Source organism: Eimeria mitis, genomic scaffold, assembly GCF_000499745.2.
Source record: "Eimeria mitis Houghton genomic scaffold, Emh_scaff1089, whole genome shotgun sequence".
Classification (NCBI taxonomy): domain Eukaryota; phylum Apicomplexa; class Conoidasida; order Eucoccidiorida; family Eimeriidae; genus Eimeria; species Eimeria mitis.
The window spans coordinates 1-12,744 of NW_024011809.1; the positions used below are offsets into that span (position 1 = coordinate 1).

The 12,744-nt window shown below is 47.4% G+C and overlaps 3 protein-coding genes across 3 annotated transcripts; 2 read left to right on the forward strand and 1 right to left on the reverse strand.

Moving 5' to 3' along the window:
• Positions 1-2,519: 2,519 nt before the first annotated feature.
• On the reverse strand, positions 2,520-5,114 carry EMH_0029110 (methionine aminopeptidase, putative; the record flags this gene model as incomplete). Its single annotated transcript, XM_038022126.1, has 7 exons — positions 2,520-2,753; positions 2,908-2,998; positions 3,126-3,190; positions 3,342-3,501; positions 3,757-3,938; positions 4,205-4,376; positions 4,693-5,114. The coding sequence occupies 7 exons, from the start codon at positions 5,112-5,114 to the stop codon at positions 2,520-2,522; spliced, it is 1,326 nt and encodes a 441-aa protein (XP_037877980.1).
• An 848-nt stretch (positions 5,115-5,962) lies between these two features.
• On the forward strand, positions 5,963-9,365 carry EMH_0029120 (nucleolar RNA helicase, putative; the record flags this gene model as incomplete). Its single annotated transcript, XM_038022127.1, has 3 exons — positions 5,963-6,299; positions 6,710-6,909; positions 7,281-9,365. 3 exons carry the CDS (start codon positions 5,963-5,965, stop codon positions 9,363-9,365), a joined length of 2,622 nt encoding a protein of 873 aa, XP_037877981.1.
• A 1,529-nt stretch (positions 9,366-10,894) lies between these two features.
• EMH_0029140 (uncharacterized protein) lies at positions 10,895-12,443 on the forward strand (the record flags this gene model as incomplete). The annotated part of the gene is made up of 5 exons (XM_038022128.1): positions 10,895-10,990; positions 11,402-11,534; positions 11,763-11,849; positions 12,066-12,184; positions 12,309-12,443. 5 exons carry the CDS (start codon positions 10,895-10,897, stop codon positions 12,441-12,443), a joined length of 570 nt encoding a protein of 189 aa, XP_037877982.1.
• Positions 12,444-12,744: the final 301 nt, after the last annotated feature.

Genomic DNA, 12,744 nt, shown 5'->3' on the forward strand with positions numbered 1-12,744 from the left:
GACGCTGCCTGAACGTGACAACAAGACATACTAACATAGGTTTGAAAACAGTTGTGGGTTTTGAACCTTCATTGCTGGGTCATTTGTTGTATCCCATTCCTCCCACAGAGACACAAGTCCCCCGTTGACGATGTCTGCATGGGGGGGGGCTTGTTTCTCTACGTGAGACAGCTGCCGGCCGAGTCGATCTCCACCAACAATGGACCAGCAGGTAACCGAGCTGGGACGCACGCTCCACGTGGACCGTTCAAGAATTATGGATATGACGCAGAAGATGGCATTTTTAGCGCAACCTGCCGGGCTTGCACCACGCTGGTAACTTCTCTACATGGCTGTTTTCGGAAGCATCTATAATGGAGCTTTGCACTGAACCATAGGTAGCAGCGGGACCGGGTAACCACTAGTGAAATGGGAGGTCTGTGATGCTTGCCCCTCATGAAGGTGTTTGAGAGACTCGTGCTACTTCCCCGCCTCGGATATGTTATGGCGATGCTGAAAATGGGCAGTCGGCGGTTGACGTGAGCAGCAACAGTTGCGACAGTGTTTATAAAGCTCTCTTGTAACGCTTTTAAAGGCGTATGGCGGGATATCTTGCATAACGCCTTTAAAGGCGTATGGTGGGACATGTTACGCATGCGCAGCAGCTTGCGACAAGCGCGAATATCTTTATTCCGTAGATGTAAGCTGCAGCTACTACGTGCGAACTTGAAACCACTTTGAAATGTATCCGAGATGCTGCATCACAAGAACAAATCACTCAAGAAACCCACTTGGTCAAGCAACCCCACCCACAACTCCCACACAGCATACTAACGAAGCTATATTCTTCTGAATCATGCGGGAACCGGAAACGTAATGACGGAAATCAAATTCTAAGATGGCGGAGCGCGGTACAAGCGACAAACACCAGCTTTCTGCTCGCGAAGGTGCTCGACAGCCTTGGCCTTGGCTGCGCACCTCGGATTTGTCATACCGAGGGTCGAGGCTGGCAGTAAACAAGTGACGTTAGCAGTTTCAGCAGATCAAACACGCTACAGTTCGCAGCGTAGGTTCACGGTGATGACCGAGACAAAAGCCTGCATGAAGAAAACAGTTGAACTTATACAGGGTATTGCATGCAATCACTGACACTTGGGAGGGAACCGTCTCTGTTCTCGCTGCTAGCATCATCTGGGGTTCGGCTGAGACCCAGCTGAGCAAGACCTGCGAAGACGCACAACCATCTTTTAATAGAGGCAAGGGGTGGTACCCTGATTCTGTGTATTTAGTCGGTAGCTACGACGTGCTTTTGGCGGCTGGTCCTGAAGTCGCTGCACGGCTGCGAATGAAGGCAAAGAATGTTTTTGTGGGTCCACTATAAGATGCTAAAAGGCCAAGCCGTGTAGCCTCAGCATTTGACGAGATGCGAAATGAGGAGGGCATATGAACGGCTCCACAACATTGCATTCCAAAACAAAACAAGACATTTACAATACATTTGTAAATGCTGTGTAAATGCAAAGCATTTGCTGTGGTGCTTTTCGCTTCTGCACGGGCCGCTGGAGTGGGCAACCCCTGGTGAGTGAGCTGGGTGGAGTAGGCATGCTGGGCCAAGAGACAAGTGCACTTGTCCTACTGAGCAAACTGCAGTTCTAGGATTGTCTACCTAATGTCAGCAGAGTGAGGGTAAGTGGAGCTGAGCTATGCGCGCATATTCTAAGGCTGAGAGCTGTGAGAAGGAAGCTTCCACCTCGCTGTGCTTCCGTCTGAGAACAGGCTTGCAGGGATACCTCGAACAGGGCACGGGGTTTCCTCTGCAGGCATGGGCGAGGCTTGTAAAAGGCCTGTGCTCTTCATTGCTGCTCCGCAGTGCATTCCTGTTGAACTGTTACTAGGACTAGATACTTTTCTAGAACTTTGCACAGCACTGACACTCTGGCTCTTCATGCCAATGCAGGTGGCGAGCGGCACAAATCTGAACCCCTAAATGCAACAAGGCAGCAGCTGAACCTTCAAAAACTGGCAACAACTGAACCCCTAAACCCCAGATTATTCCATATGCTCAACTATAAACAAATCAACGAACTTTTAATTCGGAAGGCATGTGTGTAGGGAGCATCAAGGCAACCCCGGCACAGCATATCACTGTTTACCGATAGCTGATAAATTCGGGTGTATGTGCAGCTTAAATACAAAAAACAAGGTCCACGTTAAGAAACACTAGACACCCACTGGGTGATCTAGAACGTCACTGAAAGTACCTAAATTGCCAGTGGGGAACCCCAAACAACCGTGGGGTGTGTATACCTATAGCGAGCACTGTACTGACTGACGACGCCTCGGATACACATCCTACGCCGTTTATGCTCTTCAGCGGCGCAGCAGCTAGTTAGTTAATTCAAGTGCATTGAGTGTGCATGAAAGACGCAAAACCATGGCGCTCTCCAGACCCCTGTATAGCTGAGCAGCGCGACGGGAAGGACCATCCTGAGGGCTTTACTTTCGTCGCTAGAACTTCAGATTCGGGTAGGACTTAGGCATTAGGGCAAGTCGTGGCCTAGCGTGTCGAAATCGAGGCGGGGGGATTCTGGGGTGCGCTTCGTGAGCACTTCAACTCCGCTGTCTGTACAGCAAAGTGTATGTTCAAATTGTGCAGACAAGGAGCCGTCTGCCGTCACTGCTGTCCATCCATCCGGCCACAGACAATCCGCACTGCGTCCTAAATTCAGCATAGGTTCAATCGTGAATACATGCCCAGCACGCATCACCCCGACCTGCAACAACAGCAGCAGCAGCAGCAGCATGCCAAGCACCAGACAGCTGTTTCAGATTGCAGGGCAGATACTGCAGGAATGGGTACAGCAGCAGAAGCAACGCGGGCTACACTTTTGCTGCTCTGCTGCTGCTGCTGCTGCTGTTGGTGCTTACTGCTTTATTGTTGCGGTAGTGGGGAATACTGGGGGATGTGTGGAAGAGTTCTCCTGTCCCATGTCCACAGTAAGAGCGGACGACGGAGAGCCTGTAAGTCCACCCCGCAACAATCCATATACATTAGATTATCTGCATGTATTGATACTAGGTCTCAGGGCGAGATTCTAATTTGTATTCTTAGTTTTGACGGAACGACAAGAATTCGCGTTAATTACCCGTGCTTGTCCGCAACAGCTGAAACCACACGCCCGATTTCGCGGTACATCATTCCAGGTTTGCACTGCAGCAAGAGCATCACACAAACACACCAACCCGGCGCCACATGTGCAGCAACCGCAGCCACAACCTACCTACTTGCTCCCTACAGCCAAAAACGTCCGCTAAGCAGGAGCAACAGCAGAACAGCAACAGCAGCAGCAACAAGCATTTACGGCCTTGATTGCTTCCATAAGACAAAGATATGCGCCCTGAAGCAGTCTTTTTTGATCGGGATTCGGGGTGCCGCAGCAGAAGGTTTCATTCAAATCTGCATGCATGCCTTTGTAATACACCGTTATGTCCACGTTCACGATATCCCCTTCCTGTAGAGGCCTGAAGAAAACGCAAACCCCCAAACCCTAAATCCTTGCCGCAGCAGAAACCCGTTCGGCACCCCTGGCTCGGGCAAACCTGTAAAGGGCTTCCTGCAGTTCATGCGGTTCATGAGCTGTTTAGAGTTAAGAGGGTCTAGGGTTTGAGGCTTAGACGGCAATAGCATGTGGATGAGCCCCTGAATGCTGCTCTCTTGCTACAGCTGGCAGTGCAGGGGAGTAACAAGTTAAGGGTTTAGGGTTTAGGGTTTGTGACCGGAAGTCTGGGATGCCGTGGCAGATGACTTCATTGACGCTGACGCAGCACGACTTGGGAAAGCCTTGGTAGTTGAGGGGGGAGGGGTAAGCGTTGTTGTTTACAATAAATGCATGCACTTTTTCGTCTAACTCTTCTGCTGTCACTCCAGGCTTAACTAAAGAATGCACCAAATCCAGAGCCTGACGACCCAACCGGCACGCTTCGCGCAGTCGCTGCAGCACCGATATACATAATTATATATATATATATATATATATATATATATATATATATATATATATATATATATATACGTCAACAATACCAGCAGTAACAACAGCAGGCGCCTGAAATGTGTTATCTGCTAACTCTAGCAGCAGCAGCAACAGCAGAAGGAGCTGGAGAGGTGTCATCTGCATTTGCAAGCTTTTTATTGAAGTGTACGTCCACCTGAGTGCATGCTGACCTCGATTTCTTCTGCTGAGTATACCTTGATTGCATTATTTTTTAAACTTCTTTCCCCATACGGCACACCCGTCTCTGCGTAATCCGGCTTAGCCACTGAAGAGGGAACAGAACGCCGAGGGGTTATCGGCCACGGCCGGAGTTTCCCCGTAAACTTGAATCCCAGAAACTGGCTGCAGGCACGCGCAGGTGTCAATACACCCCAAACCCTAGACAAAACACTAGACTTTCAGCTGCAGCCATGCAAGAACAAAACAACCGTATCTGGTGAAGAAAACAAAAAACGCTTTTCTCGACGGTTCACTATTGCATGCTCTCTCTCGATTGCTTCTATTACTTATGTTTGCTTGCAACGCCGCTGATGGCTGCGTTCTCCTCTAGCGGGTAAACTAAACGCTTCCCCCAGCTATCGAATACGTGTACATTTGTTTATCTATTTGTTTGCTTGGTTTTTCGTCTACTATTTTCCCGCTCTTCAACTGTTAATACCTGAGATGAGGGTCTGCCCGCCAGGCGTCTGTGTCGCTGGGGTCATAGTTGGCGACATCGATACCAGTCAAGCTGGCATTCAACCTCCCTTGTTTTTGTTTTCTTATGGACTCAAGAACTTCATGGAGTGCCTTGTGCTTCTTCCAGGAAGAACGGAAACATTCCTGAGAGCAGAAGGAGTTGGGGTGTATATTCAGCTCCAGACATCTTGGGCAACTCAGAAACCGTCGATTTGCATCTGCTTCAGATATCCCGCATCCCTGACACACTGCTGCTGCTGCTGAATCCGAAGGATCAGCGGAAGCAGATGGAGATGCGGATGTGGATTGGCGAGCAGAGGAGTCGGGAGGAGTGTTTTCTTCTGTGGCGCTTGCTGCGGCTGCTGCTGGCGGGGAGTCTGATGGCTTTGTGTTCGCGCACATGATGAACAGGAAAAACAGGACAGAGGGGGGCGAAAGGATTCAGAGAATGAAGAAATAAAAGACAGAAACGAGGATCAAAGGAGCGAAAGGTTCAGTTGTCTAGTTGGTTTCTTCGGAGGCAGAACGGTTGCAACGTGAAAACCAGAGACTCAGGGGAGGAACTTTATGAAACAAAGCATAAAATGACAAGTAGAGCCGAAATGATCAGCAAAAAGCGTAAGAAATAGAAAGGAAAAGGCTAAAGATGCAGTCAAGAGGAAAGGAAATATGAACGATTCAAAAACCCGAACACCTCGCTGGGGCTGGATGGGGGGCCCCTCGCAAACATTTGTTCCATCTTTTGATCCGTTAGTTTAATTTTTAAACTTCATTTGTTATTTTCTTGTATCATGATTCCTTCATTTATTTAGCTCGAAGGCGGGTTGGTGTTGCAGTGAGGTGTACATACACCTCAACTGCGCCCCACACTTGATGTTTTCACCCTCGGATTTTTATTGGTGTTATTTATTATATTTCGGCTTTATCTTCTCTTCTTTTGTCAAACTCAGATTTTTACTGCCTTCCAGCGCAAGAATTGAGAAAAACATCAGTCCCAGTTGCTAGTTTCCATGCTATGACCGGGGCAGTCTCAACAGGGTTTCAACGCGTCCTTCGTAGCGTTCTGGTCTTTCTTTGCTCCCCCTTTCCTCATTGACAGCGCTCCGGTCTTGCCCTTTCTTTTTTCTGTTCATTTCTTCCCTCGTTTCTGGGGGATTTGCATCGCATTCACCCCATCGCCTGTGCTCCGGTGAGCCACCTCTCCGCCAGTTCTCCCGAAACCCTAAACCACAGAAAGAGAGAAGTACAAAATGCGAGCAGCAAAAGCACAAAAAGAGCGCGGTACAACCCACGGGGGAGTGGCAGAAACCGCTGGGGAGTCTGTGGCCACAGGAGCAGCGAAACTCAAGAAGAGGAAAGAAGAAAGCAACAAAAGCGACAAACAAAACCACCACAATGTTTCAAACAATGAAAAAAGTTCAACAAAGGACCAGCAGCAGCAGCAGCAGCAGCAGCTTGAGAATCCCGAGGCTTGCGGAGCCTTCGATCTCTTTCCCATATCTTCCTCAACAATTCGCCTGTTGCAGCAAAACAATATTCACCGTCTTCTCCCTTCACAGTTCCTGACCTTCAAACAAGTCTACGAGGGTAAGCACCTCTGTGGAGGAATAAGTAGAAGCAGTAGCAATCGAAGCAGCAGCACTAGCATCAGCAGCTAAGGTACCATCAGAAAGAAACAAAAAGCAGCAACTTACAGCTGCTGGTGGTTAGTTGCTAATGAGGGAGTGTTCAGCATTGTGCTGTTGCTACTATAGTTGTATTATTCATCCTTTGTATGCATTTTTGTTGCACTCCTGCATGGTCCTGTGTTGTATTCATATACTTTCGTCGTTTTCTGCATCCATCCGTTGCTGTACGCCTTTGTGCTGTTGTATTGCCCCAATGTTATGTAGTATTCATGTATGCATTAAAGTACGTGTTTGTGTTGTATTTCTCTGTGATCATCTTTTTCTGCGTGCATGCACTGCTGTATCTGTGTGTTTTGTGTTTTTGTTTAGGCTGTGACGTCGTTTGTCGCGCCAAGACGGGGACGGGGAAGACTTTGGCGTTTTGTTTGCCTTTGGTTGAAAAACATTTCGTTAGAGACAAAAACAAAAATTCAGATGCTTCTGGAGATGAAGAGGAAACAAAAAAAAATAACAACTCCACAGGCCGTTTGTCGGCAGGCAGCAGAAAGAGAGGCACTCCCGATTTAAAGGTAATAAAAAACACATCGATGAATAGAAATAAAACAAACAAAACATCAATATGCAAAAGAGTAAAGAAAAAATGAGGAGGGAACAAAACTTGTTGGTTTTGCGTTTCACTGCTTCCTAGCCACTGAAACATGCAACTGTTTTTTGTTTCCCCCCCAGTTTTTTACAATACTTCGAAATAAATAGCATTAGCTGTTATTTTGTTTGTTCCTTCATTTTGTGCGTTTATCCTATTTCGCTGCCTGCATTTGTTTAGTTGGCTTTGTGTGATATGTTAGTTGCTTGGCAGGGTTATGTGCAACCGCATTCTTTGTAGTTGTTGCTCTATAGTTTTTTTATTATTTTGTTTTTTGTTTTTTGTTTGCTCCCGCAGGTGATGGTTATACTTCCAACGCGGGAGTTGGCGCAGCAGGTGCACGGGGAGTTCGTGCGTTTGTCGGGGGGTCGATACACCGCAGTGTGTGTTTTTGGCGGGGCCCCTGAGAGTGCCCAGTTAATACAAATAGCTAAAGGATGTCAAGTGCTTGTTGCTACGCCGGGAAGAGTTCTGGATTTTGTTGAAAGAGCTGCAGTGACACTCCAAGGTGTACAGGCAGTTGTTTTCGACGAGGCCGACAAACTACTAGAAATGGGATTTAGAGAAGATATGCAGAAGCTGCTCACAACCATCAACCAACAGAAGGACACTGCTGCTGCTGCTGCGGGGGACAGCACAGGTGGAGAGAAAGGGGTGAAGAGATATCAGTTGCTGCTGTTTACCGCCACCTTCCCCAAGTGGGCGCGGGTCATAGCCGATGAGTTCATGAGCCCCGACCGGGCTTTTGTAGATGTGACTGCTTACCAGCAGCGACAAGCAGAAAGGGAGAAAGATACAGCAACAGACGCAAACGATGCAGCAGCTGCCTGTACACCCGGAGGCACCGGTAGCGGAGCGGGACTCATTCAACATATGGCGATGCAGTGTCACTGGAAAGACCGAGCAAACGCCCTCCCGTTGCTTCTCTCTCTTTTTTGTTGCCCTTCATCATCCCCATCAGCAGCAGGAGCAGCAGCAGCAGAGGAGGAGAAAGCGTTGTGTGTGATATTCTGTGAAACAAAGCAAGAGGTGAATGAGGTATCTCTGAATTCGCTGATCAGCAGCTGTTCTTGCGCTCTTCATGGGGATATGTCTCAGCAGCAACGAGAGGCAACATTAGCTTCGTTCAAGAAGGGGAAGTTTCAGACTTTAGTTGCAACAGATGTAGCAGCAAGAGGCCTCGATGTTGCAGGGATTCGGTTAGTGATTCAAATGGCACCCCCTAGAGATACAGAAACGTACATACACCGCGCAGGCCGCACAGGCCGAGCCGGGAGAAAGGGAGTTTCTGTCTTGTTTTACAACCGACAAGATGCAGAATTCTTGACGCGAATAGAACGCGTTGGTAGCTTCTGCTTCAAAAGAATTGGATTTCCATCTGTGGGAGAGCTAAAGAAACAAAGGCTGCAACAGCTCACGCAACAACTATTCCCCGAGGTCGACGTCGCTGCTGCTGCCGCTGCTGCTGCAGCGAAAGCAGCAAATGCAGCAGCAGCAGGAAAAACAGAAGAACAAATCCTCCTGCAGCAGATCGCCAAGAAAGTCCTCAAGACGGAAGACCCAAAGGATGTCGTCGTGCGGCTCCTCAGCTGTCTAGCCCAGGACAGACATGCAGCAGGAGGAGCAGCAGCAGGAGCAGCAACAGGATCAGCAGCAACAGCAGGTGGCTCGGGTGTATCTCCACCTCCTGTATCTTCCTTGTCTGGGCGATCAGGGTTTGTTTCTTATTGCATCACGTTCAATCCTGCTCCCTCTCCACCGTTGCAGGGTTCATGTTCCTACGTGTGGCGTGCCTTGAAAAACAAATTCGGGCAGCAAACTGCTGCTGCTGCTGCTGCTGGGAGGGGAGGCGACAGTGATGTGCTGGAGAGGATTGAACAGATGGTTTTGACTGAGAAGGGAGACGGAGCCGTCTTCGATATCCCCGCTGATGCGCATGCTGCGTGGGAGGAGCAGGTGGTGGGCCCCTTGAAGGCAGCAGCAGCAAGCGGAGACAGGAGAAAGGGATTCAGCATTCAGCTGCTTAGCCAGCTTCCGCCGCTGCAGGATGCACTGTACCTAGCCAGACAGCAGCAGCAACAACAGCAGCAGCAGCAGAGGCCCAGTCAGTCTTCTGCTTCCTTGCGCCTCAACCCCAATCACGTTTCTAACCGTAGAGTTGACAAAAAGGAAACAGACAGAGGGAGAGGTGGGAGAGGAGCTGCAGCAGCTGCAAGAGGGCGGTGGCCCCGCGACGGCCAGCGACAGTCAGGAGGTGACACGAATGCAGCTGAGAGATACAAAAGAGACAGATCAGACGCAAGAGAAAACGGAGGAGACAGAGGATTCAGGGGAGGAAGGGGAGGGCGTCAAGGCAGCATGAAGCGCCAGCGCGTTGCATAGAAAAGGGTTGAGTAGAGAAATGACAGAGGAATGCCAAATGAGACAAAGAAGGAACTCTCTTTGACTGCCAAGAAAGCAAGCAATATACTACACAAAAAGAAATGTTGTGAAACAAGAAGAAAGAAGGATATAAAGAAACAACGGAGAAAGAACGCCTTTCCTGTTCAGCTGCGGAGGATACATTTGAAACCTCCTTCTACTGTCAGGTTGTCGCGTTCTTCTTCTCGTCCCCATTACTTTTGACTAAAGAGAATTAAAATAAAAACCAATCAAAGCATAATGGATAATAAATTATAAAAATACAGAATTTCTTCTATATCGGTTTTGTTACTGCGTTCATTTAGCTCGCTTTTTTATTTTATATTTGCTTCTCAGAAAAAACCGCCATAATAGACAGAGTGGTGTCGAATATAGACATCCAAACTCTTTCCTAGTTTTATTTCTGTTGCTACTTTTATTCCTCCTGCTGCTGCTGTTCTTTCTGCTACTAATGCTGCTGCTGCTGTGGGGGTGTCTGGTGAGCACATGCAGCAGTGAGGGCTGCGGAAGTCCCGGTTCACCCCACTAGAGAGTTTACACAAGCTTGCTTCTGTGTATGCATACATGCATGGATGCATGCTTGACCTGCTGCATCCTACCCTCCCCTTCCTTCTCTATGTAGTGTGAGTCGCTTTCACTTCGCATTTCGTTCGCTTTATCCTTAAGACTTTGTGGTTTCAAAGTGACAGAAAACACATTTAGCATGTCAGGGGGGAGACCTTCTGTGTATGGTGCGTACATACACTTGGAATAAAAAGCTTCGATCGACTGTTTCATCTGCAACAATTCAACAGTAATACATGGGGCGAGTGGAGGAGAATTCAAACGTAGTGCAACTCAGCCCGGTGTAGGCAAACAAACAGTGACTCAGCTATGCAACTGCTGCCATCGAAATATCTACAAGATAAGGTTTTTATTCGACTTGTCAGCTGCAAATGCGATCGAGAAGGCACCGCGTTAAATAATTAGCCTACACGTGTGTTCAACATGTTATGCAATGCAGAGGCGGAGGCGAATTGCTGTTCGGTGTTTTCGGCAGCCCCCCCATATATTTAGGGAAAAATTAATTCGACTAAAACTAAATTGACTAAGCTAAGCAAAATATATGCTTTTTAAAAATTTAAAATAACATAAAAGAGGAGGCAAAAGGACCGGGTTGCACCGGTGGTCTGGTGAAACCAGCGGATGCCCGTACAGCTGATGTGCACGAAGCCCCACGCGACATTTGTCGGGAAAGGGTCGAAAAGTGTGTGTTTTTTTGTCCTTTTAATCTAATTGTTTTTGCAAAATAAGAAGATAAAGGGAAAAAAACCGAGGGTAACCCGGCGGTTTGCCTTCGTTTCCGCCCGCCTCTCAGTACAGTACGGGAGAAGAGGCTGCAGGTTGAGTTTTTTCGTCTTCTGTTCCCGTTCCCTTCCCGGTTGGACTTTTTGTTCATCACTTGTAAGTTTTTATTTATTATTTGCAAGTTTTTATTGACTATTTGCAACATGAAGATCCAAGTCGAGGCCACGGACCTCCGGGACGACAAGCAGTACACCGCGATCGTTGAGGCATGGGAAACTCTTGAGACCGTTCGCTCTATTGTAAGCGGCTGAAGGTATTGTTATTTTAGTTGTTTTATTGCGAATAAGTCAGAAACAGGAGAGCGGTTGTGTAATGCATTTGGGGGGAGCAGTTTAAAGGGATGTGTTTCAATTCGGCGAAGTGTGTAGGGCCCAGGGTTTAGGGCCTAGGGAAATGAGTATTTTTGTAATTCAGTGGAGGATCGCTCTACTACGTACAGCTTGAGTGGCTCTGGGCTTTTGTTTCACGTTGGCCAGGAGAATGTGAAGAGTCGCTCTCTATCGCTTGCCAATTTTTTCTTGCTTCCCGCACTTTTCTCCTTCATCTCGTCCTTCTCCTTCTTCTCCTTTTCCTCGCTCTTTTTTTTCTCCTTCTTCCTTCTTCAATGTCTGATTCTCTTCTTTCTTTTTCTTGCTTCTTGCTCTTAACAGCTGGCCGACAAGGTTCCCAATGCGCCTCCCAAGCACCAGTTCTTTTATGTACGCGATGAATTCGTGAACGCCTCCATTCCTGCGGATCAGCTGCGCAAGAAGTCGAGGGCAGCGGGCATGCTGGACGATGTCGGTGGGAAAACGACTAAACATTTTACTCTTAAAAACACTAGACAAATTGAAGTTAAAATTTTGTTTTGTTTGTCTTCTTTGCTAATATGAATTACAGTGGAGGTGTAGTATGTATGTATATATATGTATAGAATATACATTCGTTTATTAATGTTTGTTCGTTTAGTTGCCTATTATGGTATATACATATATACATACGTATGTATATATTCGTATCTTTATGCTTCAGAAGAAAAAGAAGGCGAACCGAAAGTCGCGCGATGTTTCCTATATGTGAATCCGACGCCGCTAGACTTCAGCGACATGTTGAATGATGGTGAGGAGCAGAGATGCTGCTTGATTGCCGCTTCAGTTCTTCACTGCTCTTCTTTTGAACTTTTTTGTTCATGGGAACCAGAAAACTGAGATAAAGGTTAAAGATAAGTGCACCAACGGATTGCGTATGTTCTGCCGCATTCATTTTTTCTAGTTTGTTGTTTTTATGTTTTGTTTGTGCTGCATTCCGTGTTTCTAACCTCCGCTTTGAATATAGATTTGATCAAGAAACTCAGGGGAAAGGGAGGAGGAGAAATTAAACAAGTCATTTTCCGGATTAAACTTCAGGGCGCAGAAAGCCGCCTGTGTATAGGTGTTGATTCCTCTTCTATTACAGTAAGCAGACGGCCTCTCCATCCATATCGCAAACCTTTGAGCCAGCGTTTCTCGGGTCGGGTAAGATTGGGGCTTGGATGCGTGTTCAGGTTTGTGATTTGGAGTGTTTGTACATCTCACTCAGGTGGATCAATTCAAACAAATTGTTCTTAAGAAACTTGGGCCTTCTTCTCTCACTGGTTTGACGGCGGAGAAGCTGCTACTCTACGAGCGCGAGAAACAACAAGGACGACCTCTAGAGGTACCTCCGCATGGTTGAGGGATTAGGGTTTATGGTCTAGTGGTTATTCGGTTTGAACACAATAAATAACCGCGCAGGACTGACATTTTGCATTCTTGCTATCCAAAAAGATACAATTATTTATTCCTTTACTTCCTTCTTCGTCTTATTCGTTAAGAGATGCATGAAATGGGGGACTACACTCTTATGGTTGATCCATACACCAATACGTAGATGCACCCCGCAAGAGGTGTTTATGTGGACAGCATAAAATATATGCAACAAATAACACACACACACACACACACACACACACACACACACATGCATATATATATAT